The sequence below is a fragment of the Electrophorus electricus genome, chromosome 2 (assembly GCF_041902795.1).
Source record: "Electrophorus electricus isolate QZ-2024a chromosome 2, ASM4190279v1, whole genome shotgun sequence".
In the NCBI taxonomy this organism is placed as follows: domain Eukaryota; kingdom Metazoa; phylum Chordata; class Actinopteri; order Gymnotiformes; family Gymnotidae; genus Electrophorus; species Electrophorus electricus.
This window is the reverse complement of record NC_137498.1, coordinates 41,932,828-41,960,565: the sequence shown is the minus strand read 5'-3', so window position 1 is coordinate 41,960,565 and position 27,738 is coordinate 41,932,828. Positions and strand designations below refer to the sequence as shown.

Genomic DNA, 27,738 nt, shown 5'->3' with positions numbered 1-27,738 from the left:
GCAGATATACACTGACACCTTGAGCAATCCCTCAACCTCCACATTAAACCAATGAAATGATGGTAAAAACATTTCTAAGTCCACTAAAAATGCATGCCTATAAAAGTTGTACTTAATGCATATTTGATGTTGGTGTTTGTGCTCATCTTCGTGTATAAGCATTCAAGTCCATATTTTATTTAACATAATTCATATTGCAGTCATTGTGAACAGCTGGGATTTCAATATACACAATAGAATTGTAACATTTTCTAAGACCCTGCCCAGCACAACCCAACCCGGTCCCAACACCCCCCCCCTACACACACACAGAGAAAACGTTAACAAAACAAATTATCTCCCAACCCCGTAAGAGCCAAACCTGCATTCTGATCCTGTCTGCCATTTCTGCAGTCGGTTGGTCGGTCGGTCAGTCATTCTGTCAGTCGGTCATGGAAGTGTGTGTGTTTCTCAAGTCAAATACGTGTGCTGTGACATACAGGTTCTGCCCCACAGAAGCTCAAATGACTTCGGTGTTCTGCTGAGCCCAGCGAGTCTTCATACCAAAATGTCTAGTGTCTGTCAGGGAGGAAAGAGAGGTTTCTTCGAACCGCAGTATGTCTGTCGATTGGTTTCCATGCGAATCTCAGCCAAATAAACATCAGCAAAGTGGAGGCACATTTACTGCCTCAGGATCCTCTGAACAACAATCACTGACTGTTCAAGCTTGCCACTTTAAAACCCAGCTTTAGCTCCACTCACTCGCCCGCCCACCTGCCTGTCTGTCTCCCCGCCTACCCCTCCTCCCTCCTCTCTTCTGTCAAGCGTGTCAGTCAGTGTCTTAACGTGTGTAAACGATAAATGTGTCTTAGGATGAAGTGATGGCTGGCTGGGCACTATTTCAGACACCGTTCAAAGTAGGTGGCACCCACATAGCCACCGCGGAGCGACCGCTGAACATTCTGCTCGAAGAGCCTTCGGTTCGTCTGCAGCACTTCTGCTGCTTCTTTGTTCAAGGGGTCTTCAGGGTTGGGCTCCTGGAGCAGATGTATGAGGAGCAGAGAGCATAGGGACACAGGACAGACCAGATCAGTGGTCACGTAAATACACCCAAACACCCAACTTTCACACTTTCCTTTGCATCCAGTGAATGTTTTCAAAGATCAGTTACTGGATGTTATGTCACAGTAATATAGCTCAATGATTCTACTAAGATTTGGCCATTTTGTATGTTAAAGCCTTATTTTGCATTTATTTAGATTTATTTATTCACTATAAGACTAAGGACTAGAGGAACTGGTGAAGATGGGGCCAGTCTTTGGCTGAGCAACATACAGCATCAGCAGACGCATGCCAAACTACCAAAACATATATACACATATACAACACAACAAAAATAAACCATATTCTCCACTCACTAAGAATAGATACTGTAGTCCATATATGATGGAGTTAATTGTCAACACAGGTTTCCAGTCTTCTCTGAAACACAAAGAAAAAGAAAAAGGTTTACTCAAGTGTCTTAAGCTGATCCAGACCAATCAAGTGCACCAAGGAACTCACTGTAGATGAGACACTACTGTACCAGGTAAGTCACTACAGGTGCACCAGGGAATTCACTACAGGTGCACAAGACAACTCAACAAAGCAAGTAACAACAAGACAAATTTTAATGATCTGAAAGAGGAATAGGTCTTTATGAACCATCTGTACTGAATTAAATAGTTCAGTAGTTCAACAACTGGAAGCTAAAAGAAAAACTCCAACCTTGACAGCACAGCCAATGTTCCCAGCAGTTTTTGGTGCCAAACTCTTACCTCTGAGTGTGCTCAGGATATGAGAAAAGCAACAGTTCAACACATGGAATTCAATATGTTCCTGTTTCAGATTGTTTTTGCACTTTGTTTTTCAACAATTTTGTAAGACAGGAACTTTAAAAAACAATTTTTGAAAATGTGATTTGTATACCTTGAATTAAACTCATGCCTAAGTAAAAATAAATAAATAAACCTGAAATTCGATTAGAAAAGTAAGTAAATAAGTAAATAAATAAATAACTGTGGCCCAGAATCTGATGAATGAACCATGAAGGGGTGAACCATTACTGCCAACACATTGTACAGATACTTCTAAACAGCTGAGTGATAAGGTTTTACTGAGAAAACAGTTCGATGTTTCAAATTATTTGTACTTAGTTTTGGTTGTGAGGTATCCCATGCACTGTGTTTTGCCTTTGACAGAGCCAGTGAAACACATAACTCAGCAGTGCTTGGGCTCCCTACAGAGCGTTTGTGGTTTGGTGTCATGTTTGCATCAGTAACAAATGTCCAATTATGCTGTGATTCACTCCCTTTATGACCCACTAAATTCTTCAGGAATAAACACCAAAATCACATATTGTAAAACAGCAGACTATGGAAATGATCCGAATCCCGTGATACCTCAAAATATTTAGACACACGTTGCCCTCCAGGTCAATGTTGGGGTGATACACCATCGTTTCGCACTTCACTTTGGGAGGGTCATGAGGGTAGCCCTGTCCGACCTGGCAAAGATAAAAACAAAAAATTAAAGCAAGAATAAGAAGTGCTCAAAAGAGGTTGAAAACAGAAGGTATCCTGGAGAGCTATATCAATAAAATGTGATCCATCACACGAGTCACATGAAAACCTGCTTAACATGAATGGTGTTAATGGTACCCCATTCGATGGGTGTACAGCACTGCTGCTGGTGCTATTCCACTCTATACCACTTAGTTACAACCGCAATCTACCACAATAGACCAAGCTAAGCAAGAACGTTTTTATACTTCAGTTGTAAGACAACATGCTTTTCCCAATGCAAGCACCAAAACAAACATATGTGGCAGTAATCTCTGCATTATATATACAGCAATCACATGAAATGTCAAATGACTGACTGATTAGTTAATCGGATTTGGATTCCTTGGGCTAGGGCTCCCACAAATTAATACAGGTTTGGCCCCCTGACATCCTGTAATGGAAATTGTGACTCAACCCTCAGATTTCCCAATCTGAGCTGCAGCCTTAGGGGCCTCCAGTACTGCATACTTCTGTTTTCCCTGCTCCAACATGCCTGTCCAAGACATAAAGGGCCAGATGCAGTAAACAGTTGACAGTGTAGATCAGGTGTGTCAGAACAAGACAAGCACATTAAAATCTTCAGTACAACCCACAGATCTGGTAAGTGAGCATCTCTGCTTTGTGTAATATGAAGAAAAAGAGATGTAATGTGTGTAGGATATAATTAAAAGAGGACATCCTTTTGTGTGGGATATACATCCAACTTAACCTGAATAGGAACACAACCAAACAGAGGATCGAGAGGAAGCGCCCGCAAGTGAATTTCTGGCAGCCAAGTCAACATGTACCAGGGCAAACCAGCAGTGAGCTGGAGCAGAGGAGCTCAGAGTGAATTTGTGAATAGGTGAGTTTCACTTTTATCATAGCATCAAACACATGGGTAATAACTTCTTGTTACATATAACAGCTTGTTACATTAAAATGATACTTGTTCACTGTTATCACTACATATTAGATTCCCTCCCATCCACTGATAAACAGCAGCATGCGTGCTGTGATCAGAGATGAACAGTGTATTTATAATGTGGACAGGCTCTCATCTTCACATATAGTCAGATCCAGACTCTGTAAAGACATAGTTGTTGACAGTTGTGTCCCTGAGAAGTCCTGAAAGAAATGGCTAAAGACCACACTGTTGAGTGCCAAGATTTATTAATTTTAAAAATAAATACATACATAAATACATTTCAAATGCTTACCTTAAAGCTGAAGACAAACTTGCCTCCTTTATAGAAGCCCTGTAAAATAAAGATCTGAATTCACATGCGATACATCATCAGAGAGCATATATACCATTTAAGTTTCCATCTTCATTCAGAAATAGGATTTTTTTTTTTTCAACCTGCATAGGCTGTGAATCAACCTTACTGACATGTGATGCTGTTACATCTAAGTTTTACTGCAAAAGAAAACTAACATTTAACTGAACAGTACTTCATCAACAGCAGCAAACCCTTATAATTAAAATATTTTTTGGCCCAAATGATCCAAGAGGTTGTTATGATTAACTTGTTTAATAACCTAATCAATCTAATTTAGCCCATATCATCTTAACTGATTAATCACTACAACTGTCCCATAGAGAAACTATTTAACTAGATGTTGAGCTCCATCTGGGACCAAAGAATAGAAGTGGTAAGTATCATGGAAACCTCGTCTGGTGAAATGATGAGTTTAAAGTTCAGTAGATCATCCTGGTCAGGAAAGACAATCTCACATGTCTTTGGAAGGTTCAGCTCGTTTATGTCTGAAAGAAAGATTGAGTGAGGGAGAGAGATAGAGATGGGGGTTGGAGGGCAGAGAGAGAATTACTTTTAGAAGTGTGCTATGTGAAATGAGAAAAACAGGACAGGCTGAGGCTTTTTAATTTGCATAAAATAAACGGACGCTCATATTTATGTGACTTGGACATTTTACAGCTTAAGATCTGTGAGATTCAGTTAACATCTCTAAGTATTAGGACTGGAAATCACTAAATATCAGTTTTTTGGACAGATTCTCAACCAAAGCACTTCATAGAAAATTGGATAATTGCACATTTTATTACAGATACACATTTTTAATTGCATTATTTTCTCTTCTTCTGAGATCAGCAGATCAAGTTCCTTCAGGGACAGGTAATGTTTTCTATAGATTTCAGACACCATCAGAGAGATCTTAAAACACTGCTATCTATACCTTGCAGCCTATAATGAGGCATTCCATGTAGAAAGTGATGTGAAGTGTTTTTAGCTCTGCCCTTTACCCTTTGCATCTCACTTAGCCCTGCAGTTGGTGTCTGTTTTTTCCTGTTTCGGCTGTTAAAACATAGCTCACAAGACTTCCTAGATTGGCCCATCACTTGCTGCCGCTGGCGGTGGTGTATGCGAGTCACATTCTGCTCATATCATCTAATTTTTAATGCACATTGTATGCTAGAGACAGTAGTTCAGCCTAAGCAGCCAGTGAAAATAGGTCAGTAACATTGGACCATCCATGAGAAGTCATGACAGTGTGTACAATGTAATGATGCCTTGATTGTTAGGATATTAATGGCAGAGATACAAGACGACTAAGCTCAGAAGCAAAGTTTCCTTTATTCCTTTCTTCAACAAGAAAAGAGAGGCATGCTTACAGCAGTGAGCACACATCTAAACACAGACTAAGCTGTAAACTTAAAGCAAAATGTACATTTTAAAAGAAACATTTTTAACTCAGTAGTGTCACGGTTTAAACATTCTACACTTCAAACAAATAAAAATGTAGGCTCAAATGCTGGGGAAATCATTTACTGCACACAGTGCATTACACATGATGTGGCAAGCACTGTTTTGACCATTATTGTTTTCATTTGCTGGATCATGTAAATGGTGTGATTCATCAGACACATACAGAACACTCATGGAGTGTTCTGAGACTGGTCAGGATGTACAGGCACAAATTAAAAAGCACACCAAAAAATGAAAGAAAAAAACCCCAAAAAAACCAAAAAAGTGTGCTGCCATAAAAATTAACAAATATTTTGTGCAACCCTAACTGTGACTGTTTCAGAAAATAAGTTAGCCTTACAATGCTATTCACAACACTGTTAAAATGAAAACAGCTGAACAGTGTGATGGACTGGAAATGAGGAATTTTGCTGCAAGACCTGTGTAGCAGTGCTGAAATTAAAATGATGGGACTTTGTTTCAGCATAATTTGAAGCAGTGCAGTACCTTACTGGGTAACTTGCTGTAAGGCAGTAAATACAGTGCTAAATAAATGGTAAAAATGCATTACCATTTATTCCACTGGTTGCAAGATAGACTGCTCAAGTGTCTGGGGGATGATAGGTCCCCCAAGGAGTTAACTACTGCTGATTAGAAACGAAAACTGTAACTGTAACACTTTGCAACCTTTCTAGAGATGCTACACTTTGCCAATAGAAGTTGACAAAAGCAGGGAAAATGCTGCAGTTGCACTACTGTATACTACTGCAGCATATCACATGCACTGCAGTCACTGAAATAACCAGTGGAATAGGGTGGGTGCTATAACCTGTTTTTAAGTCACTACTGGATTTTATGATCAAAGCACAGAAAATTTCAGTAATTCTAGCACTCGGGTTAAAATATATGAAAATAATAATAATAATAATAATAATAACAATGTCTCTCCTTATCATCAGCCATTTAAAATTGCTGCCAAATTAAAGCTGCATAGCAACAAGAAACTGATTGGACGCTAGACCTTTATTTGTTACATTCTTCCTCTTGTTCACTGTTAAATTGCTTACTTTGTACATGTACTTTTTCAAAATGACTCAACTCATTTTTAATGTATAACTAGTTTTGCTTATGCATGGTGACTGTTCCAACACTTTTTCAGATATTGCTAACCTATATATTTATTTGCCACATCACCCAACCTGAATATTAAGGGATGACTGGCAATGAAGATGGAAATCCACCATACACGATGTTCTATGGATATGTGAACCACTATAAACATGAAAGAACTAAAGTTTCCAAGTGGGTTATCTAATTAAGGATAGCATAAAACCTATTCCATATGCAAATCACTACACTTAATAAACCAAGTCAAATACGTCAGTGAAAGATTACTGGAGGCAGTGCATGACATCATCCCTGTCAGAGCTCTCTGCCATAAGGTGCCGATACACTTTTTGACCAGGACTAGACCAGTTACGAATTCATGACTTGTTTCTCAATCTAGACGAGCGAATATTAGTAGTGACTTGTTAAAAGTCTACGGCTTTAGCTATAATGATCAAAAGAAACGAGAAATTCCCACCTGAACTTAAGTCTTGCTTTCGATTTTGAATATCCACACCTCCCGAGTTATTACCTATAGTTGGGATCTCAGTCAGCCCTCTGATTAAAACGTGAATTTGTTTGAAATGTGCAGACACGCTTTTTAATCGTATGATAGTATATTATTTTACGCAGAATTTGTGTAGACATGACTATGTCCTAGCCATTTGGACAGTGGTGAGTGAAGATACTATGGCGTTAAACGGAATTGGCTACTAACAAGGATTTATAGGATTTCTCTCAAAGTGGGCAACTACTACGTGCGCCTTCAGTTCTGTGGCTTAATAACAGTCCGAGTATAAACTTTTGTAGCTAGTTGGCTGATTGGCCAAAAAACCCCAGTTAACTTAGTTGTCCATATTTTACTGCTTCGTACAACTAAAGACCTGAACAGCCCAAACTATTAGTTTAGGTTAGCTAGCTGCGTAGCTAAGTGAGTGTCTAGGTAAGTTAACCTAACAGTTAACACTACCATATAAGTGACCCCCTAATGGTGTAATAATAAATATATCGTTAGTTAACGATATTTAAAAGATGTGTCAAACACAGGGCAAACAGGAATAACAATACTACTGTCTTCCATCAGGAAATGGGCTTGCTAGCTAGGTAACTACGTGCTGGCAAAGCGTTTTGGGTTTTTCGGTGAATACTGTTTCTCTATAGTCTTAAAAGAACTGTTATATTTGTCTGCCTGTTAAAATGTCCAACGTCAGCTATCAAAACAAACACCAAACAGTTTATTGTGTGTAACATTTTACTGAATAATTCTAGCTGGCTAACTAACTAGCTAGTTAGCTTGCCCGTCAGTATGGAGACCATCATTTTGCCACCACCTTCGAGCTACGACGTTTCGTTTTCGTGAGAATATAGTGTTATGTGCTGGATATAAAGATCAGACTCATTTACAGTAAGAGCATGACTGATAATTACATTGGTGTACACCACGTTCAATGTCTTCGATATGGGGCAATAGCTTTAGGAAGGTTAAAACTAACGTTAGATAGCTAACCGCTAACTAGCCTACCTTTCTGTATTCGAAGCTGGGCCGCACTTGCTTTTTTACCCCCGGCTCCTGTTCTGTTTCCTCCAGCGGATTCTTCATCTTTTTTCTGCTGTTTTAAGGAAAAAAGCTTAATCATTTTCTGATTCTGTACGCCAAAAATTCAGCTCCTTCGCCGAGATGTGTCTCTCGTATTGAATTTTAGGCTGCGTAAGCAGACTGCACAGCACCGTAGGTAACGTTCTGGGTGCCGGTGCGTCTTAACTATTAGCCTGTGGGAAGTCTAAACATTATCTTCATTGACGCTGCCTGACATGTAAGGCGAAAGTAGACAACTAAGAAGGACTGAGCTATTAAGTACAGACTAGTACTATTTCTATCTATCTATCTATCTATCTATCTATCTATCTATCTATCTATCTATCTATCTATCTATCTATCTATCTATTATGATGCCATATGCCATCAGTGATGTGAATTAATCTTAGATGGATCTATTAGTTTGAAAAGGTTTATTTGTTTTTGTTTTCCTTTTTGTTAATTTTTTGCGGGGTGGATTTCTTTTGTCCTTCAGATGGAAAGCAGGAACACGTTCACAGTCATTTTATTTCATGAGGTCCAGCCCTAACAATCTAACATCATAACTATACATTTTAAATGATAAAAAACCAAATTAATAAAAATGCAATGAAGCCCTGAAACTGACTATAAGCAATAAGTGTATGAAGTCTGAAATTGGTTAATGTAATGATCAAAGAAGGCTACTTTTACTCTCAGCCTCTAAATGTTTACCACCTTATATCAGGCTTGAGTTTATATCAGGTTTGAGTTTGTATGAAATTCTTTCACATAGTTTACAGTACTACTACATTTGGCGTCTCTTCTTAGCAATTAGGACAGAAGTCCTGTGCTTTCAGTATTAATTAGTCAATCTTGTCAGCTTTGGGTAAAAGTGTTGTTTTTCTCTTGTTTTAGACATATTTTACAGATGAAACATTGTTGTCTGCTTCTGGCTGTAATTTGGGAAATACTACTTATTACAAATATAATTAAACTTAAAGCAAGATAAATGCTCCATGTAGCCTTTAAACTACAGAGGCTGTATGTTTTATATAAGCAAGGCCTATACCTTTTGCCTTCTTTCAGTAAATAAACTTTTATTTTTAAATGATGTAACCAAATGAATGTCATTAAGAGAGCTAGACGCCTAATACAAAAACAATCTATCAAAACAGAAAAAACCCCAAACTGTAGCTTGTAGTTAAATGTTGATGAAGAATAAATGTGTTCTGACCTTCTAATTGCACTTTTCTAGCTGCAGCATTTGTAAGTTGCTGTGGATGAGAGCATTTGCCAAATGTTGTAGATGTAAATGTAAATAATTGGTGTATTTAATTTCTGGCCAAATTGAATAAAATAATGTTGTAAACTATAATTATCTTTAACTAAATTATTGGGGAGGTAATTTGAGAAGTTATTTCTGATAAGTAATTTTCGAGTCCAAGACATCAGTACTTGAATCTGAGTAGAGTCACAAGTCATGAAGATCCTGGACTCAGGTGCTTCATCACTGGCATGTGGGTGGAAGAACCTGCTGAGGTCTTACTGCTGGCTGTCCCTACCAGCTAGAATTTGAAAATAGAAGCAGATTTTTTCAGCAAAGGTGCAATTGTATTATTGTAGAACAAGCTCAAGATGTGATAATGTGATTTTCAGTACTTTTTTATCAGTCACCAATATATTGTTGACCAAGATTATTAAGTATAGTATCTTGTATCAGTCCATATATAGCAATGTTCAGTGCAGTGGTGTATAAGCATTAAAAGAATAGCACTTCTCTTGTAAAAGGTTTAATTACCACACACACTTAAGTGAGGAGAATGATGGTTACAGTTGCAATAACTTGCATGCGTGCACACTGACACACGCACAGATGGATTTTTCCTGCATTCAGAAACATTGGCATCTGCTCCCATCTACCAAATTATAATTACAAGTTTACAGTTTATTACACGTCATAGTATTTCATTGGCTGTTCCTCATGTTACTACGTTATTAATTTAATTAACCATCAAGAAATAAAGAAACAAAGGACTACTTGAGAATTTTTCATTCAAAAGCTTCTGACTTCTAAGGATGTTGATATTAACTTGAAATTAGTCAGTGACTTGGAAACTAGTATGACAGGTGTTTTTATCGCATCTTGAATTACATATTGAATCACACTGACCACACATGTTTGCACACAAAAGAGAGTGAACATAATTCTGTTTCTGATGTCAAATGTTTTTCTCTTCCTTTAAACATGTCTGTTTTCATGCACCCACTAATACAATATGTTAATACTGTGAAGCCCTTGTGGGATCTTCTTTGGAATAGAAGAGTGTGTAAACTTGCCCAGTGGGTTTATGGGTCTTTTTAAAATATGTGGCAGTTGGACAGTGCACATGGCTGACCTCCAGTATGGACAATCACATAGCTGACCTCCAGTATGGACAATCACTGAAGAAAAGCGACAACGACATTTCTGTCCTGGTAAAGGTTCATTCTATGAGTAAATGGCAAAGCACTTTTGTAAGTCACTCTGGAGAAGAGCATCTGCCAAATGCTGTAAATGTAAAGGTAAAAGCACCTTTTCCAAATATTATCTCTGAAAAGATTAAAGAAAATTGCCCCCACTAATGGTCGGATATTGTGGAATGTCTAAAATAGGGATGAAGTTAAAGTTAAACATTGCTTTAAAATGTGTTTCCATCAGTTGACTCTCTCCCCTGATTTTCCTGCACTATATGGTGTTAAATTCACCCAGTGTAGACGCTCCATCGGAGTACAACAAATCCCATGATCCTCGCTTCCCTATGACGAGAAAAGTGGGAGGGACGCCTGTATTTTTTCCCCCATATTTTATTTACTATTTATTTATTTCATTTTTAAGGCAGAAATGGAGGACGATGGCGTCTTATATGTCATGAAGACCACACAGACGAATGCTTTCGAATTATAATATTACGGGAAATGCCATCTAATACGGAAACCAACTAAACCAGATTTACACAATAGAAATTAGAAGAACAATAGCCACGTTCGTCTAATCAGTTTTCTTCATTTTGATCGTTTTTGTGGATTTTTGACAATTTTTAAATTAAATACCTAAATTATTAATATGGGTATTTCATACCATTAAGTTATATTAAAAACCGTTTTGATGTTATAAAAATATTTGATTTTAAGAGCACGCTGAAAGACGTGGAGCTGGGTAAGGAGAGAGGGTCACAGAACACACTGAATGGCACGAAACACACTGTATTGCGCCTTGATAACTAGATAATTGTTATCTAGCCAGTCATTTGGCAACCACTAAAAGTCCTGGCAGCTGTAGTCGGCTATTTAAACATTGAAAGCCGACGAAGGTTTTCTTTTTTTTCTTTTTTTTTCTTTTTTTTTGGAACTCATGTAAACGTGCCAAGCACAGGGACAAGAAACGAAGGCAAGAAAAGGCTAGCCTTGCACAGTCAGGAGAAAGAAACAAGGAAGCAATCCTATTCCTGTCTCCACACAGCTAACGTAGTGCAAGCCAACATCACGGCGAGCTGGCTTTCTAATGCGCGACCAAGCAGTATGCGACTCGGCACTAAGAGGTGAGTAACATCCCGCACCGCGCTGATAATTTTCCTAAGAGGTTAATTTTAGTTTCGATGGCTGGTGGTTGGCTCTCTTCCACAATAAGTAACTGACTAGTTAGCTTGGTGGCTTTATGTAGTATTGTTTTTGAAAGCTAGCTGGCTAGCGAGGTAACGTTGAATGACTGTAGCTTGCCAGTATGAGACCCGAAGCACATCACCGCTGAGGAGCCTGTGTACCTTTATGGGGGGGGGGGGGAAACAAAAAACTTAAAACGACATGATTATTGACGTTTTCTGATTACAGTAGATGCTAACATGCTGCGTGGTCCCCGGCTGGAAGGGAGCTAAGCTAGCTGGTAACCCCACTGTGTGGGTTTGCTTGCCAGGCGGTGTTGCGCATCATTTGTGGGGTGTGTGTGTGTGTGTGTGTGTGTGTGTGTGTGTGTGTGTGTGTGTGAACGTTAGCTAGTTAGCTTAGCACGCTAATACACGGACCTTATGCATTTCATGAGTTTCTGCGGATTACATAATATGCACATTCTCAGACATTACAGGCCGTGCTTTTTGTTACTGTCCAGTTATTCGTGTTTGTTGGTTTGGTAGCGATATGTCTGCATTTTCATAAAAACAAGATAGCTTAGTAGCCATCCACCTAACAGGCTAGTTGCACGGCTAACATTGTGTTAGCAAGTCCTGACTAGCTGGGTAGCTAACTGGTTATATGAACCCATGTTAGCTAGCTGGGTTTCAACGTTTCTAACCTTGATTTATCACATAACACATTTTAAATGTAATTAATCAGTGGATAGTATGTGGGGGTATGTATTAAATGAAAGTACTCGTCTTGTGAGAGTAAAATAATTGAAGATACCATGCTGTGCTTAAGTCATGCTTTGACAGTTAATAGCGCACGTATTTTTTTCACAGCAACTTCTTTAAAAGAGGCTCATTTGAGGTTAAAAACCATAACGAGTTATTTTTTATTTTGCTTTCTGATTCTACTGCCATCGTTAATCATGCAAACTGCATGACAGTGTGTCTAGATCCGCATTATCAATCTGTTTATCAGTAAGATTTGTGCCCTTATAGCATTTGTAACTAACCGCTCTCATATTTTCTGCATTTTGTTGGTCGCTGTTAAAAGAAAGCTATTTAGGGGAAAAAGCTGACCTTAGGTGACACTTATTGGCAGATGAACAGGTAAAGGACCAGCTGACCAGGCTTAAAATGAGCTAATTAACCGAAAATCATTTGTATTCTGTGTCTACTTGCTCTCTCTCTCTCTGTATTTTTTGCATTATGTTTTTAAACCCACAGTTAAGTTGTAGTCTATTTTCAGTGTAGTAGGTTTCTCCTTTGGTTGCCTATGGTTTAAATTGTTTCTGTTCTTCTTCCTCATTTCATTTCCGCCTCAAAATTAGTACTTTTTAGTGCTTATGGAAAACATACTTGTTTATAGTATAATTTTATATACCATACTGGCATATATATTTGTCAGTAAAACTTTATGGTTATTTCAGCTGTTTCATAACAGGTTAACCAGGCAGCAGTATTCTCAGATTTACCTCTATCCTAGGTATCATAATTGTCAACCAAGAATTTGACAATCAGTAAATGGAAATGCACAGAGAAGTCCTATTGTAGCACCATTTGCTTGCCTGTGTCACATTCTATTGCCACATCATACTGTTGCCAGTCAATTTACAAAATGTTTTATGATCACCATATGGCCTGCCTCTAACTTAACTGGCACAGCAAATGTAACGAATAAACAAAATTGTAGCCCTATACCAACTTTCAGAAATAACTAGCTAGATTTGGGAAGGAACAACAAAATTGCTGTTTAATTTTCTGCTCCATGACTCAGCTTTTTTATTTTTCAAATTGGTGGGCATGACATTTGTTCATTCATATTTGTTTATATAAATTACAGACAGAGGATTTGTTTGTCCTCATTTTGCAAATATTTTTGTCAGACTCAAGCAGGATGCCTGTGATCATCTGGCTGTACCTCTTGCATCAATGGTTAGTGTTCAGGTACCCGAAACCTCAGACCTTGACACCAGATTGCATTTAAGCAGTAACCTGAAGCAGTAGGATTTGGTCAGAGCCTTTAGCATCCTGAAATGACTCTACACTGGACCCTGCCTGACACTTGGCAGCACCCAGAGTAATCAAATCCTGTTTTTGTGGTGGCACCGGTGTTGAATGGTGAAGGCTGTCTCTGGTTTTTGAAGTGCTCACCGTGCAGATTGTTGTGTGACTTTAGGCACTCGGAGGAGAGCACTTATCCCCGCACCCTGCCCGTCAGCCTTGGAGCCTTTACATCATCCTGTATGCTGTGGGTTTCACATTCACTTTGATGTTGATTCAGGTGGAGGTACATTCAGGACCTGTCTGGTGAAAATTTGACTGAAGTTGCAGAGAAGTGTCAGTTGCCACAGTCTAGTGAACTTTCTGCACAGCTCAGCAAAAAAGTGCTGTCAGTCTCCAGGGCTCCTCCATTACCACCATTGCCATGATGTTACCCAAAATGGTGATGCAGTGACAACAGTCAGCCTGTCCAGAAGTGGCTACAGCATGAAAATGGTGCCTAAAGTTGGGCTGATGGAGCTAAATTTGGGCAGGCTGCCTCAACTTGGCTAATGTCAAACTCCACAAGCTGAAAGTCATCTCACCACAAGCTTTGGGAAAGCAGCATATAACAAACCACTGTTGACCAAGAACACAATTTTGTGAAATATGTAGTCTTTTTTTTTTTTTTGGGAGATGAATAGTACTATAATGTCAGAAATTGCACATCTTGAACTTGTAGAATTCATTGAATTTTTGAAGTTCAAATGGTCAAAATGCAGTAGTCAATCCAATACACAATCCCTTAGATTATCCTTACATGACTGCATAAATAAATTAGTTATATGAATAATTAATATTTTTAGTAATCACATATTTTTTATAGCATTGTGGACAAAGTGCATGTTTTGTTTCATTTAATTAAAATAACCCATTTTTCTTAGAGTGGCCTGTTGAATAGTCTCTGAGAGTGGGTGAGGTGCATCACCTGAGACGTACTGCAGAAAGCACCGGCTTTGGAGCATCTAAACACGGCCAGGCGGCTGCTGTTGGGATGAATGTGGCATTTTCTCTGAAGATAGGGAATTTACCTGAGAGAACAAGGGTGGCTGGCCCTAAGCTGAAACCAAATTATGGCTTTTCCTCACAGCAGCACAGTGATCACTCAGTATTGGAGCGCTTCCCATCTGCAGAAGCCTTACTGCAGAATGATCCTGTGGACCCTGCAGAGATGCTGTGGCATTTGGTTTGTAAAGTTCCACAGCTGAGGGGCCTCTGCAGGAGATACAAACAAGTTTCTTCACAGCGGTGTGAGGAGCTGATCAATAACTACAGGAAGTATTTCACCCCAGATATGTCAGCCACAGGTTACAGAATAACCCGTGGAGCAAAGAGAGAAATTGACATTGCACATAGTTCATGGGGTGCAGAGTTGCCTTATTAATAGCTTGATTTGTTAGGCATTCAAAAACCATGCATACATGCCATTAAAGACACACCAGCTTGTTTAGGTTCATGTATGCTGTATGAAGGTTGGAGCCAAACTCTGCTGTGTGGAAGTGTTCCAGGAGCAGGGCCCAGTGTGTGCACACATGCATATTGGTATCCATCAGCTGCACCCTCGTGTGTGTCCTCAGCCATCTGCTGTTGTAAGTGTTCGTTTCTGGAGAAAACTCGACATTTGTCTGGAGTGCGTCTGCTATACTGTGACATCTGCACTGACGTCTGCCCACAGATCTGATGCAAGCTTGACCAACCCCCACCGCCCTAGATGGACTATGTGGGCCACTCAGGTTCCTTTCACCAGCAGTGCTTCCACACCTGTGTTTTAACACCTATGGCTGAAATTTGGGCAGCCTTCTCATATAGGGCACATCCTGAGGCCAGGTGCTGCCATGGGCTCACCAACAAGCTCACGCTTTACTCTGGCAGTGTCTCAGTCAGCCAGCTGGCTTTCAGCGGTGGTCGTTCGAGTTCCATGTAACCTCTGTTTGAAGTCACCACTAGAGTCATGGGAACAGTTTGTGAATGGTATCTGGTTTTCCTTGTGGTGTGGGTCTGCCATGTGATCCATCTTGTGGTATGGTGTTCAACTATGCCTCTTCACGTTTCGCTGTGGCTCTGGTTGGCCTCAGACTCGACGTTCAATCCATCAGCCCTGCTTTGATCAGGGTGGGATAGTTTTTACACCATAGCTCTTCAGTTTGAAATAAGATGAGCTGTGACAACTGAAATTTCTTGATGCAAAGGTTGAGAGTGCTTCCTCTTTTAACTATATACTCATATTTATCATGTTCACAGCAGCAATAGTGCACAGACAGTATATAACGGTTAGGTTTAGATTTTTGGGTTGAGGGCAACAATAGAGTTAACCTTTCATAAACTCTAATATAGTGCTGGTTATTAGTTATGTATCTAGAAACCTGTGGGCCACTACATTAAAGTTCATTGAAATAGTCTTGTAGTCTTGGTCTATTTGGAGCCTGTGCTACAAGCTCTTTCTTTAGTGGCTTCTCACTGACCAGCTTGTGTGCATGTGTGTCTCCTAGTTGAATGCAGAGGGGATGTCTGGCAGTAAGGCTCTGGGAGGGGCCCGGCGGCGGCGCACCCGCTGCCGACGCTGTCAGGCCTGCATGCGCACTGAGTGTGGAGAGTGCCACTTCTGTAAGGACATGAAGAAATTTGGAGGCCCGGGCCGTATGAAGCAGTCCTGCCTGCTCCGACAGTGCACAGCGGTGAGGACACACTCGTGCACACACACAAAGCTGACTTGTTCATTCTTAGTGTTGATTTTCTAAATCTTACACTGTCTTAGACATCTCATATTAAAAGGTGATTGATCTCTGATCTCTGGTTCTGCTGTAACAAATATTACATTTACTGTGCACAGGCTGATGTGATTGTCCCGCACAACTCAAGCTGCTTTCACAGGGTGCCAAAATGTGGTGATGCAGGATATTTGGGGATGTTTTAGCTGCAGAAATTGCTGTTAATTGAATTTAGTGCTTTTTAAATTTGTGATGTGTCTGGAGTTGAAACGCTTCAGCTCACACTGCAGACATCCTATAGATCCTACAGATGTCCTGTGCTGATTCTCTTGAGCATGAGTGTAGTCCTAATATAAGCACTCACCTCAGTACCTGTGAGTGTGAAGATTAATGGATTTTATTTTGAACGGGTGCAGGGGAAAGATCCTCTAGCCATAACTGCATCCCTTTTACACAAGTGTAGTTTTCTCCATGTGGTGCTTCCTTCCTGGTTCGACGTGATTTGCCACCTGCAGCCCAGATCCAGAGCCATCTGCTCTAGTAATGAGCACCGGTGTCACTCAGTAAAAGACTGGACTGTTATTGGGCATACACACTAGTTGATAGACCAGCAAATGAGTTTTCAGATACTAAGTCTCTTTTCTTTCCCTCTCTCTGTGCGTGTGTGTGTGTGTGTGTGTGTGTGTGTGTGTGTGTGTGTGTGTGTGTGTGTGTGTGTGTAGCCTGTGCTTCCTCATACGGCCGTGTGTTTTGCGTGTGGAGAGGCAGGGAAGGAGGACACAGTGGAGTCAGAGGAAGAGAAGTTCAGCCTCTCTCTGATGGAGTGCACCATCTGCAACGAGATCATCCACCCCAGCTGCCTTAAGGTGTGTGTTTTAAGTGGCTAACTTGCTGCTGAAATAAAAAGATACGTTAGTCTGAATGCTAGGCTGAAAATTCGCCAATAATTACAAATATCTCTTCACCAGGATTTTTTTTCTTTCCTCAATCTAGGTAGAGCTGTTTTGTGGGGTTTTTTTCCTCTTTCCCCTCCTGATCAAAACGTGTATTTCTGGTTTTCAGTTCAAGGGGCACTAGTCACATGCAGCAGTGACCAGATGAAAGCTCTTACATAAATGGTCAAAAAGGAAAAACCTTTTCATATAATAATCATTGCAAGCTTCTGGGATTTTGTTTTGTACTTTGCTGGTGTGTTTTTATTTCCCACTGCACAGCAAAGTGAGATTAAAGGACTGTGTGAGAGTCTGATGTTCACACCAGTGACCGTCTCTCTGCAGATGGGTAAGGCGGAAGGCATCATCAATGACGAGATCCCCAATTGCTGGGAATGTCCCAAGTGTCACAAAGAGGGCAAGACGAGCAAGGTGAGACAGGAATCATGAGGCCCAGCAGCTCAGTATCTTACCTGGTCTCCCATGAATTAACACACACACATGCACAACATTTTCTGCTGCACGGTTAGATCTGATCTGATGTCATATTCACTACCATATAAAAGGCGAAGTGTGATCTAGGTAAGTACTACTTAGCTTGATGGGCTCTGTGTGTCACTCTGCAATGCATGTGGAGAGCACTGCAACGTGGAGTGCTTAAAAGTGGAACCCAGACGAGCTGTCAGAATGCTGTGAATAGCCTTCTCTAATGATCCGCGTATTCTTCATGTTCGGTTCTCACTCAGAGGCACCAGCATGCATATAATTGAAGCTTGTTATTGGAACCTCAAGCACTCGGCCTAATGAAGGTTTTAAAAAAACAAAACAATGGGACCCAGATGCCACCAGTTAGCATGATGGTGCTACCAGTTTGCATGATGTTTGCTGTGATTTGTTAGCAGCATTCTTGTTTTTGATGGAACAATTTTCTCAAGATGTCTGCTAAGTGTGTATTTATTTGTGGCTCTAATCCATCAAAGAACCGCCTGCTGTTTCTTGCTCATATTACATGACCATGAGACAACTGGCCGTGTTTGTGAACTTTCCCATGTGGTATTAAATCTCTTTGGCAGGACGGTGACGGTTTGGGAAAGAGACGGTTGGACAACGGCGAGGTGGGACGGTGGAAGCTCACGGACGACCCGCCGCCCAGCAAGAAGAAGCCACCTTCCATTGATGACCCACGGCAAGATGGGCACAGACGCAAGAAGGAGAAGGAGCTGCCGCAGGACAGCGCCACCAAGAAGAAGGTTGGCACAGCCAAAAAGAGGCTTCACCAATGCATAGGTGTTATAAGGTGTTAGAGGGGCAAATCATAAGTTTTGAATGAATCATCTTAGGTAATGCGATCGGATTCTAAACAGGAAATGGGTGATGCTTCTCACTGAAATGATTTGTATCTTTGTTGTTTGGGTCTCTACAGATGAAAGGTGCTCGTGAAAAGCATCTGAAAAAGGTACGACTAATACAGCATTGTCTAATGTTGGGATCAGACTACACAATTTTTAATTTTTTCTCCCCATGGACAACAAATTTCCCTTATCTGGAATGAGGAAGAGGCCTTGTAGTGTGACATAATGGAATGTGGTGTCTAGGACACCTGTGGACACCCTCACAGAATGTCTAACTTGTTAGACATTTTTGCACTTTCCTGCCTAGTTTGTCAACTCATATGACAAGAGCCTTAATGTTGACCAATAAGATGCCTGTCACACACATGTAAACATGGTGAAGAGAAAGAGGACTGCTGGTGATCCTGTTGATTTCAGAGATTATGAAACCTGATCTTGAAATGTATCTTTGTATCTTTTTTTTTTTTTTATTAGAATATACCCAAAACCCCAATTTTTTTTTTTTTCCCCTCTTAAGACCTTCTGTTTAGATACAGTGAACCTGGTAGCTAGCTACATTTTATATCATGTTCTTGACATGTTTAAAAAAAAAAAAAGTGTTTTTTTTACATCCCATCATCACCTCCCATAGTGCTTCTGTAGCCATCATCAATAATTTCTCAACTTCTTGAAATCCTCACACCACCTCTTGTCCTACAAACTCGCATAAGGATATTATTCATCACTGGGTGGCATCAACCAGTGGACATCATTTAGTGTTGCCAGTCTCCAAGACACAGCAATAATTTATGCCACTGTAATGCCTAGTCTGACACAGTGACCATGTAAGACAAAAATATCATGTTGTCTACTGGTATAAGTAAATTAGTGAATTCTAGCATGTGGGTTAATGGTTCCATTTGTAAACTTTTTTTGTTTGTTTGTTTACCTAGAAGCAGAAGCCTAACTCTTCAGACTCAACCGAGACAAATGGGCCCAATGCATCAGGTGGGGGCCCGGGCTCAGGTGGGGGCCTGGGCTCAGGTGGAGGCCCCATGGCAGTACAACCTCCAACCTCTGCCTCTAGTCAAGACCAACGCTCGCACCACCGGGAGAAACTCGAGCGCTTCAAGCGCATGTGCCAGCTCTTGGAGCGTGCCCGCGACTCTTCCTCCTCCTCTTCCTCCAGCTCGGAGTCGGACTCTGACTCGGACTCTGAATCAGGCTCACCGGCGGCTGCGGCAGCATCCGAGCCTTCATCCCCAGCAACGGCGTACAGCACCAGCAGCGTCCGCGATCGTGAACGTGAACGCAACCGGCGTCTGGCCGAGCTTGGCTTCAGCGCCAGTGATGACTCTGAAGGTGATGGGGCAGTGGGGGAGCAGGAGCGGGAGGCACCCGAGGACCCGCAGCAACGTCGCAGGAGTGACAGCACCCCCCGTGGACGGAAGGCAGCTATGGCAACAGAGGCAGAAGACGAGGACGGGCCAGGGGAGAGGGGCAGGAAGCCAGCGCCGCTGCCCCCGCCTTCACCGCTGTCCTCTACCCAGCAGCAGCTTCCAGCTGGCCACACCCACCAGCCGGCCCACGAGAGCGTGCCCAAGCGCAGCAATGGGCAGGAGGCACGGAATGGGCGGACCAGGGCTGGCGGGCGTGAAACGCAGGAGAAGGAGAACGCTAACAGCAGCGGTGTCACCAACAACCGCCACGCAGCTGGGAAGGCTGGCCGTGCAGGGAAGATCCGACCTGGATCAAGATCCATGGGGCCATCCAGCAGGAGTGGTCCTCCGGCCACGGGCACAACCAATGGGGGTGGTGGTGCATTGCTGCCCAACCCGGCCAGCGGCTTGCCCACATCCTGCCCATCACGCCTGGCAGCTGCACAACTGGTGAAGCGGGGCCCGGCGGCTGTGCCCTCTCCACCCAGACCTGTGCAGATGGAGCGGCACCTGGTGCGTCCCCCACCTGCCTGCCCCGAGCCCCACTGCTTGCCACTCGACAGTGGCGCCTCCCACGTCCTGCCTCGTGACGTCTGGCTGCGCGTCTTTCAGCATCTCAACCAGCGGCAGCTGTGCGTGTGCATGCGTGTCTGCCGGACCTGGAGTCGATGGTGAGCAGGTGGCGTGGCGAATAGCAGGACGTTACGTGTGTGAGAAGCAGTGAAATGTGGAAGAGCATTGAAAGTAGTATGCAGTTGAATTCTTCTTAAATCCATTTAATATTATATTATACATATAATATTATACCTGCTGTCTCAGTATGATCATTGTCTGCCTCCTTAATATGGAAGTCAGTCACATTCTTATTCAGGATTGTGAGGTTCCAGGTTTGGAAAGAATGTGAATGGTATATCAGTTTTGTAAAGCCCTTGACAAATCTACTTGGATTGGTTACTTTATTCCTCACAATGCCTCTGTCTGGTCTCAGGTGCTGCGATAAGAGATTGTGGACTCAGATTGACTTGAGTCGTCAGAGGTCTATCACCCCTCCAATGCTTAGTGGTATAATCCGTCGACAGCCTGTCTCTCTCAATCTGGGCTATACCAATATCTCTAAGAAACAGCTTATGTGGCTCATCAATCGCTTACAAGGTAGGTTATGCTCTTGCCTATCTTGACCTGAACAGATTCTTTGTTGGCAGGCAGGATTATTTTTCATGCCTTTTGAAATAACCTAAGAGTTAAAACTAAAACTTGCCAGCTATGTCCACACAGCAGGGAAGAGTGGCCCAAAGCCAATCATTTGAATGGCAATGTGAACAGCAAAAAGCATGATGAATCTGACCTTTTCAATTCCGGTAGATTTCGGCCACTTGCACATGTGGAATTCTGAAGTCAATACGCTGCAATGCAACTCGGATTAATGCAATATTTATGTCAATCCAATGTAACATTTGTCATAATTTAGTGCTGCTGGGAAGCAAAGATGGATGATGGAAGTGAGGGAGGGTTTCAGTGGTGGGATAGTGAATTAGCAGACCTCATACACATTCAAATGAATTAGCTGCCGTGATTCCATAGAGACCCATCATTTACAATCTTGGCTCTCTTTCTCTTTCTCACTCATGATGATTTGTTTCCAAATTTGCAGCCAGCCTCCACTGCAGATTAACATGAGCAGTATCATTTAAGATGGCTTCATTTTAGAGTTGCAGCTCTAGATGTGCCACATCTGTGGACATTGGTGCAGATTCTTTTTTTTATACACCCTACTCTCTCTCCTCTTCCTCGCTGTCCCTCTCTCCCAGGTCTGCTGGAGTTGAATCTCTCTGGCTGCCCCTGGTTGTCCGTATCGGCGCTGTGCCAGACCGTCTGTCCATGTCTTCGTATGCTGGACCTCAGCCGTGTTGAAGACCTCAAAGATTCACACCTGAAAGAGCTGCTGGCCCCTCCCACAACTGACACACGCACAGGTCTCTCCTATACACCGCACCAGTGGTTCCTGAGCTTCACATGAATCATGTACAGCCTTTACCCTTTCAGACTAGTGAAACCATAATGTTGAGGACAAGGGCTTACATGTTTTATAGCAGTTACATTTGGCTGAAAAACAAAATTGGAGGGGTTGTTAGTCGAATGATCATTGTACGCTTACTTGACAACTCTACAACTTTATTATATATGTAGAGTTGTCAAGTGAACCTTGGGTTGAATCAAGATCTGAAGAATTAGGAACTGTAGATCAGGAAAAGATTTGACCCATTAATCTCTGTTAGGATGGCTGGACTTCTCAGCCATCCCTCGCTTCCACAACCAATGGGGAATGAATGGTAATTAAGCTTGAGCAGAGTCAGATTGATATTGTATTTCTGAACTCATGCCAAGTAACAGAATAACCAGTAGTTAATCCTGTTGCATACATTTTGATTATTAAAAAAGTTTCCTATAGGGAAATGGACAGTATGATTTAAAATATTATGCTTGAAAAAAATAAGGATGCACTTGTGAGAACAAGTTTACAAACTCTTAGTATTGATTGAGTATTGCATAAATGGCTGATCATAAGTTTGAATAAAAAACATATTTCCTAGAGTGCCTTTACTGAACAAATGGTTTAAGCACTGAAGTATGTGAACCCTTATATTTAGTAAGTTTTGGATTTCTTTATATAGAGATGTTTCAGTTTATGTGTAGTTTTTGGGATGCCTGAGCCTGCTTCAAATTACTCTACATCATCTCAGTGGGACTGAGGTCAGCAATCTGACTAGGCCTTTCAAAATGTGGAATTTTATTTTTTGTCATTCTGTAGTTGATTTGCATTTGAGATTGTTGTTTTGTGGCATGTTCCATCTTATTTTGGGTTTCTGATTACAGACAGATGCCTGGACACTACTGGAGAATTTGATGATGAAACTTTGAATTCTCTCCAATTATAACACCATGTGCATTTCCCAAAAAGATTGACTTTGGTTTCATCTGTGCAGTGGAATATTTGTCCACTAGTGCTGTGCAACATCTGTGAAGCATAGCAAAATTTAGGCAGGCAGAAATGTTTGTTGCCGAATAGTGGTAAGCTCCTCCATCACTTTTGTTTGGTGGGGTGTTTTTTTGTTTTTTTTTTTACATTTAATTTTTATTTTTTTGGAACACTCATGAACACACGTTCTCAAGAAACGAGCGATGCCTGTTCACAGCCACTCTAATCCTGGCACTTTCTGGAGGTTCCTGTGGTATCTCTTGAATCCCTGCAGGCTGTTCAAACCTAGTGAGAGTAGGAGTGGTACTGCTTCTCCGTTTATGAAATGTCTGGCTGCAGACTGATGAGAGCTCAAGTCTGGACATATTTCAGTAGCCATTTCTAGCCTTAACAGTTACAACAGCTTTTCATTTGAGGTCCATTTGAAATAGTTCTCGAACAGAATTCTGATGTGAGGCAGAAGCCAAGCAAAAGCCAATCAAAAAATTGTTGAACAGTGATGCTTGTATATGTAAACCATTTGCTTAGTAAAGATATGACGATGTAAATGTGTGTATTAGTTGATAAATAACTCTTAACAAACATTTAGACTTTATATGGCTTTATATAGTGAAGTCCAGTAATATGGTAGGCAGCTTTTAAATATTAGTCATGTTACTGTTGTTTGTACGTCTCCCATGGCTGAGCAGGTTCTTTTCTGATTTTGTACCCCTGCAGGAGAGAACCGAGGGGGGCGTTTCCAGAATGTCAGCGAGCTGCGGTTGGCTGGCCTGGAGGTGACGGATGCTGCATCCCGGCTGCTTGTTCGCTACCTGCCTCACCTGACCAAGCTGGACCTCAGTCAGTGTGGCCAGATCACAGACCAGACCATACATACACTGACCTCCCCAATCTCGCCACTGAGAGAGAGCCTCACGCACGTCAACCTGGCAGGTAGGCTCCAGACGCACCACCATGCCTCGCTACGATGGGGCGCACTGTGTTCGTTTCTGTGGCATGTCCGCGTAGCCTCATGACTATGCTGTGCACTACTTTTAATTTGAGATTTGAAATATTTGCTTTCTATCTGTTTAAGCAGTTTAGCAGTGCTGTTCATTCACCAGAACTGTGTGTGTGTATCAGGCTGTTTGAAGGTGACGGAGCAGTGTCTGCCCATGCTGCGGCGCTGCCTGTCTCTGCGAAGCGTGGACCTGCGCTCCTGTGGCCTCCTGTCCCCTGAAGCCTGCCAGCTCCACTCCTTTCCCTCTCCAGATGACAGACTGCTGCTGAAGAACAGCTAAGGCCCCCCGGCCACCACACTACAGGAGCTGGGAGAGCCCCGCACTGCAGTGGAGGGACCCATGTACACGAAGGGCCGCAGTCATACCACCGTTTAACTGCAGTTTTTTTTTTTTTTTCCTCCCTGGATCAACTATTTGTGAATGGACTTAAGGACATAAGAAACAAAAACAACAAGCATGTACATATTCCGTATCAGTGGTGTGTGTGTGTGCGCGTGTGTGGGGATGGATGTGTATATAAATGTGCTTTACTGTAAAATAATCTGATCGTCTGCTCAGCAGCCCACCCCAGCCTCCAGTCTGTGCTGACACACCCCCCTTCCCCTACCCCTGGCCAGCATCCACTCACCTTGGCTCACCTGCATGCAGGTAGGCCCCCAGGGGTCCTACGGAGAAGCTGGCTCTGCTCTCTGGCATATTTGCACTACGCAGTGGGTGGCCCCCCAGTGTACGCGCAGGACTGCAAAGAATGTATCCACCGCTGGAAAGCTTCTTCCAAAACCAAGCCACAGTCACAGACTGATGCCACCAGGTTGGGCTGGTGTGTGTGTGTGTGTGTGTGTGTGCGCGCGTGTGCGTGTGTGTACGCGCGTAAGAAATTCTGTGTGCAAGATGTAAACAGTGTTAATGTATCTATTTCCAAGTGGGGGTGGGAGGCCCATTGTCTTGTCTCTCTGACAGGTCATCGCCAAACAGTAGCCTGAGCCTGAGGGGGTGGAGTAATTTTTGGGTGGGATTAGCCGCTTTCTCCCTAAGACTGAGGGGGTGGAGATATTTTTTGGGTGGGGTTAACCCCTTTCTCCTTGAGCCTAAGGGGGTGTGTGTATGTGCGTGCGTGCATGTCAGAGGGTGGTGTGGGGGCTGTTATCCCCTCTCTCCAGCCTCTGACTGTCTTTGCCATTCACATTACTCCTGCTTTCCAGCTGCCATCTTTAGCCCCGCCCCTCTTTTCTTTATCCTCCCTCCCCTGCTACCGCTGCCCCTTGTGGTATGTGTGTGTGCGCGCGTGTGCTGTCTGTATGTTTCCTTCTGTGCGTGCAGCACAGGAGGTATGTGTGGAACCGCCCTGTTGGACTGCTTGGCTTTTCCCCACCCTGAACCGCTACAGTACTGTACCACAGTATCGCCAGTCCAGTGCCACACACATGCAACCAAGCTTTGCCAAGACTACTTAACTATACTCTGTTCTCCCACACGGCATTATAACCCAGCCAGTCAGGGCAGAGCAACACTCAGACAGCCAAGGCGGGGATGTAAACAGGCATGTAAACAAAGGACCTTCCTGGCTCTGCCCACTGCTGCTTCTTTTTTTTTTTTTTTACCACCACCACACTGAGAAGAAACGCCTGCGTCTGACCCAGGTGAGCCAGCGTCCGCATCGGCTGCCGGGGGAAGCGTGTTATGTGCACCGTGTTCCAGTTTGTGCTCCACCTTGCCCGTTTTCAGGATTTACAAAATGTTTTCTTTGAATGGTCGTGTTGGGGCAGGTACTCGAAGCTGCTAACCCTCTGAACTAAAATCCCCACATCACATTGAGTCTCAGTCCAGCACTCCTGAATCATTTCTCTCTCTTTATCTGGCCAGTGCAGGGGAAGAAGTTCTACAGCTGACGGTCTCCCAAAAACGCAGAGCTGCTCAAATGGCCCCCGCAGCATACAAGCTGACTGAGATGTTTGGTTGCACTGTTCCAAAGCCTGTTCAGCATTGTTGCAGACACATGCTCACTTAATGGAAAAAGGGAGGTCAGCATTCAGACATCTGTTCTTTTAGCTGCTCATATGCCACCTGGTTAGTCCTTAATTTGATTTTAAATGTCTTAAAGTTTCTTTAAGCCCATTGTGACAAGTATTTGGAAATTTTTACAGCCATGACAAAAGAATTTGACTGTTAGAGGTAAAGGAGGATTTCCTTGGCCCAAGCAGTCTGGAGAGAGCCGAAGGTTATAACACCAATTTGCATAAAAGATTCAACAGTGTTTGAAGGGCTTCCTTTTTTGTTATCATTTGTTTTTTTTTTTAATATCTGATTTGCCAAATGCCACTGCGTTGACTTTGAGATCCAGCTGGCACTGATGACCCAGTGTCTGGAGCCAGATATGCTGTCTATAGATCCCAAACAAGCAGGCACAGGGTGAGTTCAGGTCTTTTGGTGAATCCTGATGGCTCAGGCATTGGTTTGCCATGGCGTGTGTTTGAGTTGGTGGAGGGAGTCGTGTCATTCGTTGTCTGGGCTGTCAGGTGTGTCCCAAGGCCCAGGGCTGTGATGAATGCCCTCAAAGAGCTGAGCCACGTGTCGGGGCGTGGGGATGAATGACACATCTTGCTAGCCAAGCTGATGCCTATCTAGATCTCCCATTGGCTGGCACTGCAGAACATAGTGCTGCATTCTCTTACACGATTCAGCAACTTCCTTTCTGAAGGACTTTGTTTAGGTCAATCATGCAACACTCTCTTGAAAGGGAACAGCTTAAAAAAAAAAGCATGTGGTGGGGGGGTGAGGGGGTATGCACTGTTGGCTCTTAAAGCTCCTGTCCCTAGCAGTGGCATTTAATTTGAGTTAATGGTCGAACCAAATATTGTGACGATCGTTATAAACCTCTTTAGACTCCATGATTGAGCATGGATGTCTTGCCGCTGTTTGGTCATATTTTTCAGGTCAGGGTCTCTGAGATGAGACATTTGAACACCCATTTGAAATTCATGCACAATACACTATTTTTGCATATCAAGTATTGAGCCATCTGGTATCAGCATGTCAGGAGAAAATTTAAATTGGAACTGAACTGTCCTTCCACAATATCAAGTTTGTAATTGTGTATTGAATACAATGCCAGGTTTTGGCTACCCTCAGCCTGGCTGTAATCATCTTCCTCTATATGCCGAACATTGTCTGAACCACACTGTAAGGCACAGGGTTGGACTAATATGATCTATTGCCAAATTCCTGTTTTCTTTGTTCAGGGGCATTTTTATCCATTTATTTCCTTTTCTTTGTTTTCTCATTCTTTTTTTCCATTGTTTCGATCAAAGTGAGGACAAAAAAAATGAGAAAAAAGAAAAACCTCATGGCAGCTACTTTAAGAGTGACTACTGTAAAATGACTAACTAAAATAAAGACAATGGGGTTTGTTTTTATTTGTTCTAGTTTTTCCTTGCTCTCCATGTGTATATAGCTAACTGGTACAGCAGGCACCTATACCACACCTGTGAGTACATGCCCAGTATAACAGCATGTTTGTTTAAGCCAATGTAGAAAATCAAGTGCTGCAATTTATATTTCTCAACCTCTTATTCACTCATTTTGAGCTTTAGCTTCTGTGGAGATACAGACTCAATGATACTCAGTAATAGACTCAGTAATATTGTATGCATGTGGTCTTTATGCAAGTCTACACCTTGGCTTTATCAGGTTGTGTGCGCAACATCACACCTCCTTTCAACC

General features: G+C 42.3%; 2 protein-coding genes across 7 annotated transcripts; one reads left to right on the top strand and one right to left on the bottom strand.

Annotated features, from left to right (window-relative positions):
• Window positions 1-155: 155 nt before the first annotated feature.
• Window positions 156-8,164, bottom strand: ube2m (ubiquitin conjugating enzyme E2 M). The gene is made up of 6 exons (XM_027016107.3): window positions 7,899-8,164; window positions 4,235-4,329; window positions 3,782-3,820; window positions 2,421-2,524; window positions 1,398-1,461; window positions 156-1,016 (listed from the first exon to the last, which is right to left on the bottom strand). Exons 1-6 carry the CDS (start codon window positions 8,011-8,013, stop codon window positions 876-878), a joined length of 558 nt encoding a protein of 185 aa, XP_026871908.1. The 5' UTR covers window positions 8,014-8,164; the 3' UTR covers window positions 156-875.
• Window positions 3,342-27,431, top strand: fbxl19 (F-box and leucine rich repeat protein 19). Of its 6 annotated transcripts, none has more exons than XM_081704340.1 (12): window positions 11,564-12,697; window positions 13,474-13,522; window positions 16,120-16,305; window positions 17,061-17,204; window positions 17,553-17,702; window positions 18,344-18,520; window positions 18,694-18,726; window positions 19,555-20,711; window positions 21,029-21,192; window positions 21,849-22,013; window positions 23,735-23,950; window positions 24,140-27,431. In XM_081704340.1, exons 1-12 carry the CDS (start codon window positions 12,690-12,692, stop codon window positions 24,295-24,297), a joined length of 2,607 nt encoding a protein of 868 aa, XP_081560466.1. In that variant the 5' UTR covers window positions 11,564-12,689; the 3' UTR covers window positions 24,298-27,431. The 6 variants fall into 6 exon arrangements, with proteins under 6 accessions (XP_081560494.1, XP_081560485.1, XP_081560466.1 ...); XM_081704349.1 differs by lacking the exons at window positions 11,564-12,697; window positions 13,474-13,522 and adding exons at window positions 13,536-15,219; window positions 15,306-15,363; XM_081704368.1 differs by lacking the exons at window positions 11,564-12,697; window positions 13,474-13,522 and adding an exon at window positions 3,342-3,426.
• The last annotated feature ends 307 nt before the right edge of the window (window positions 27,432-27,738 follow it).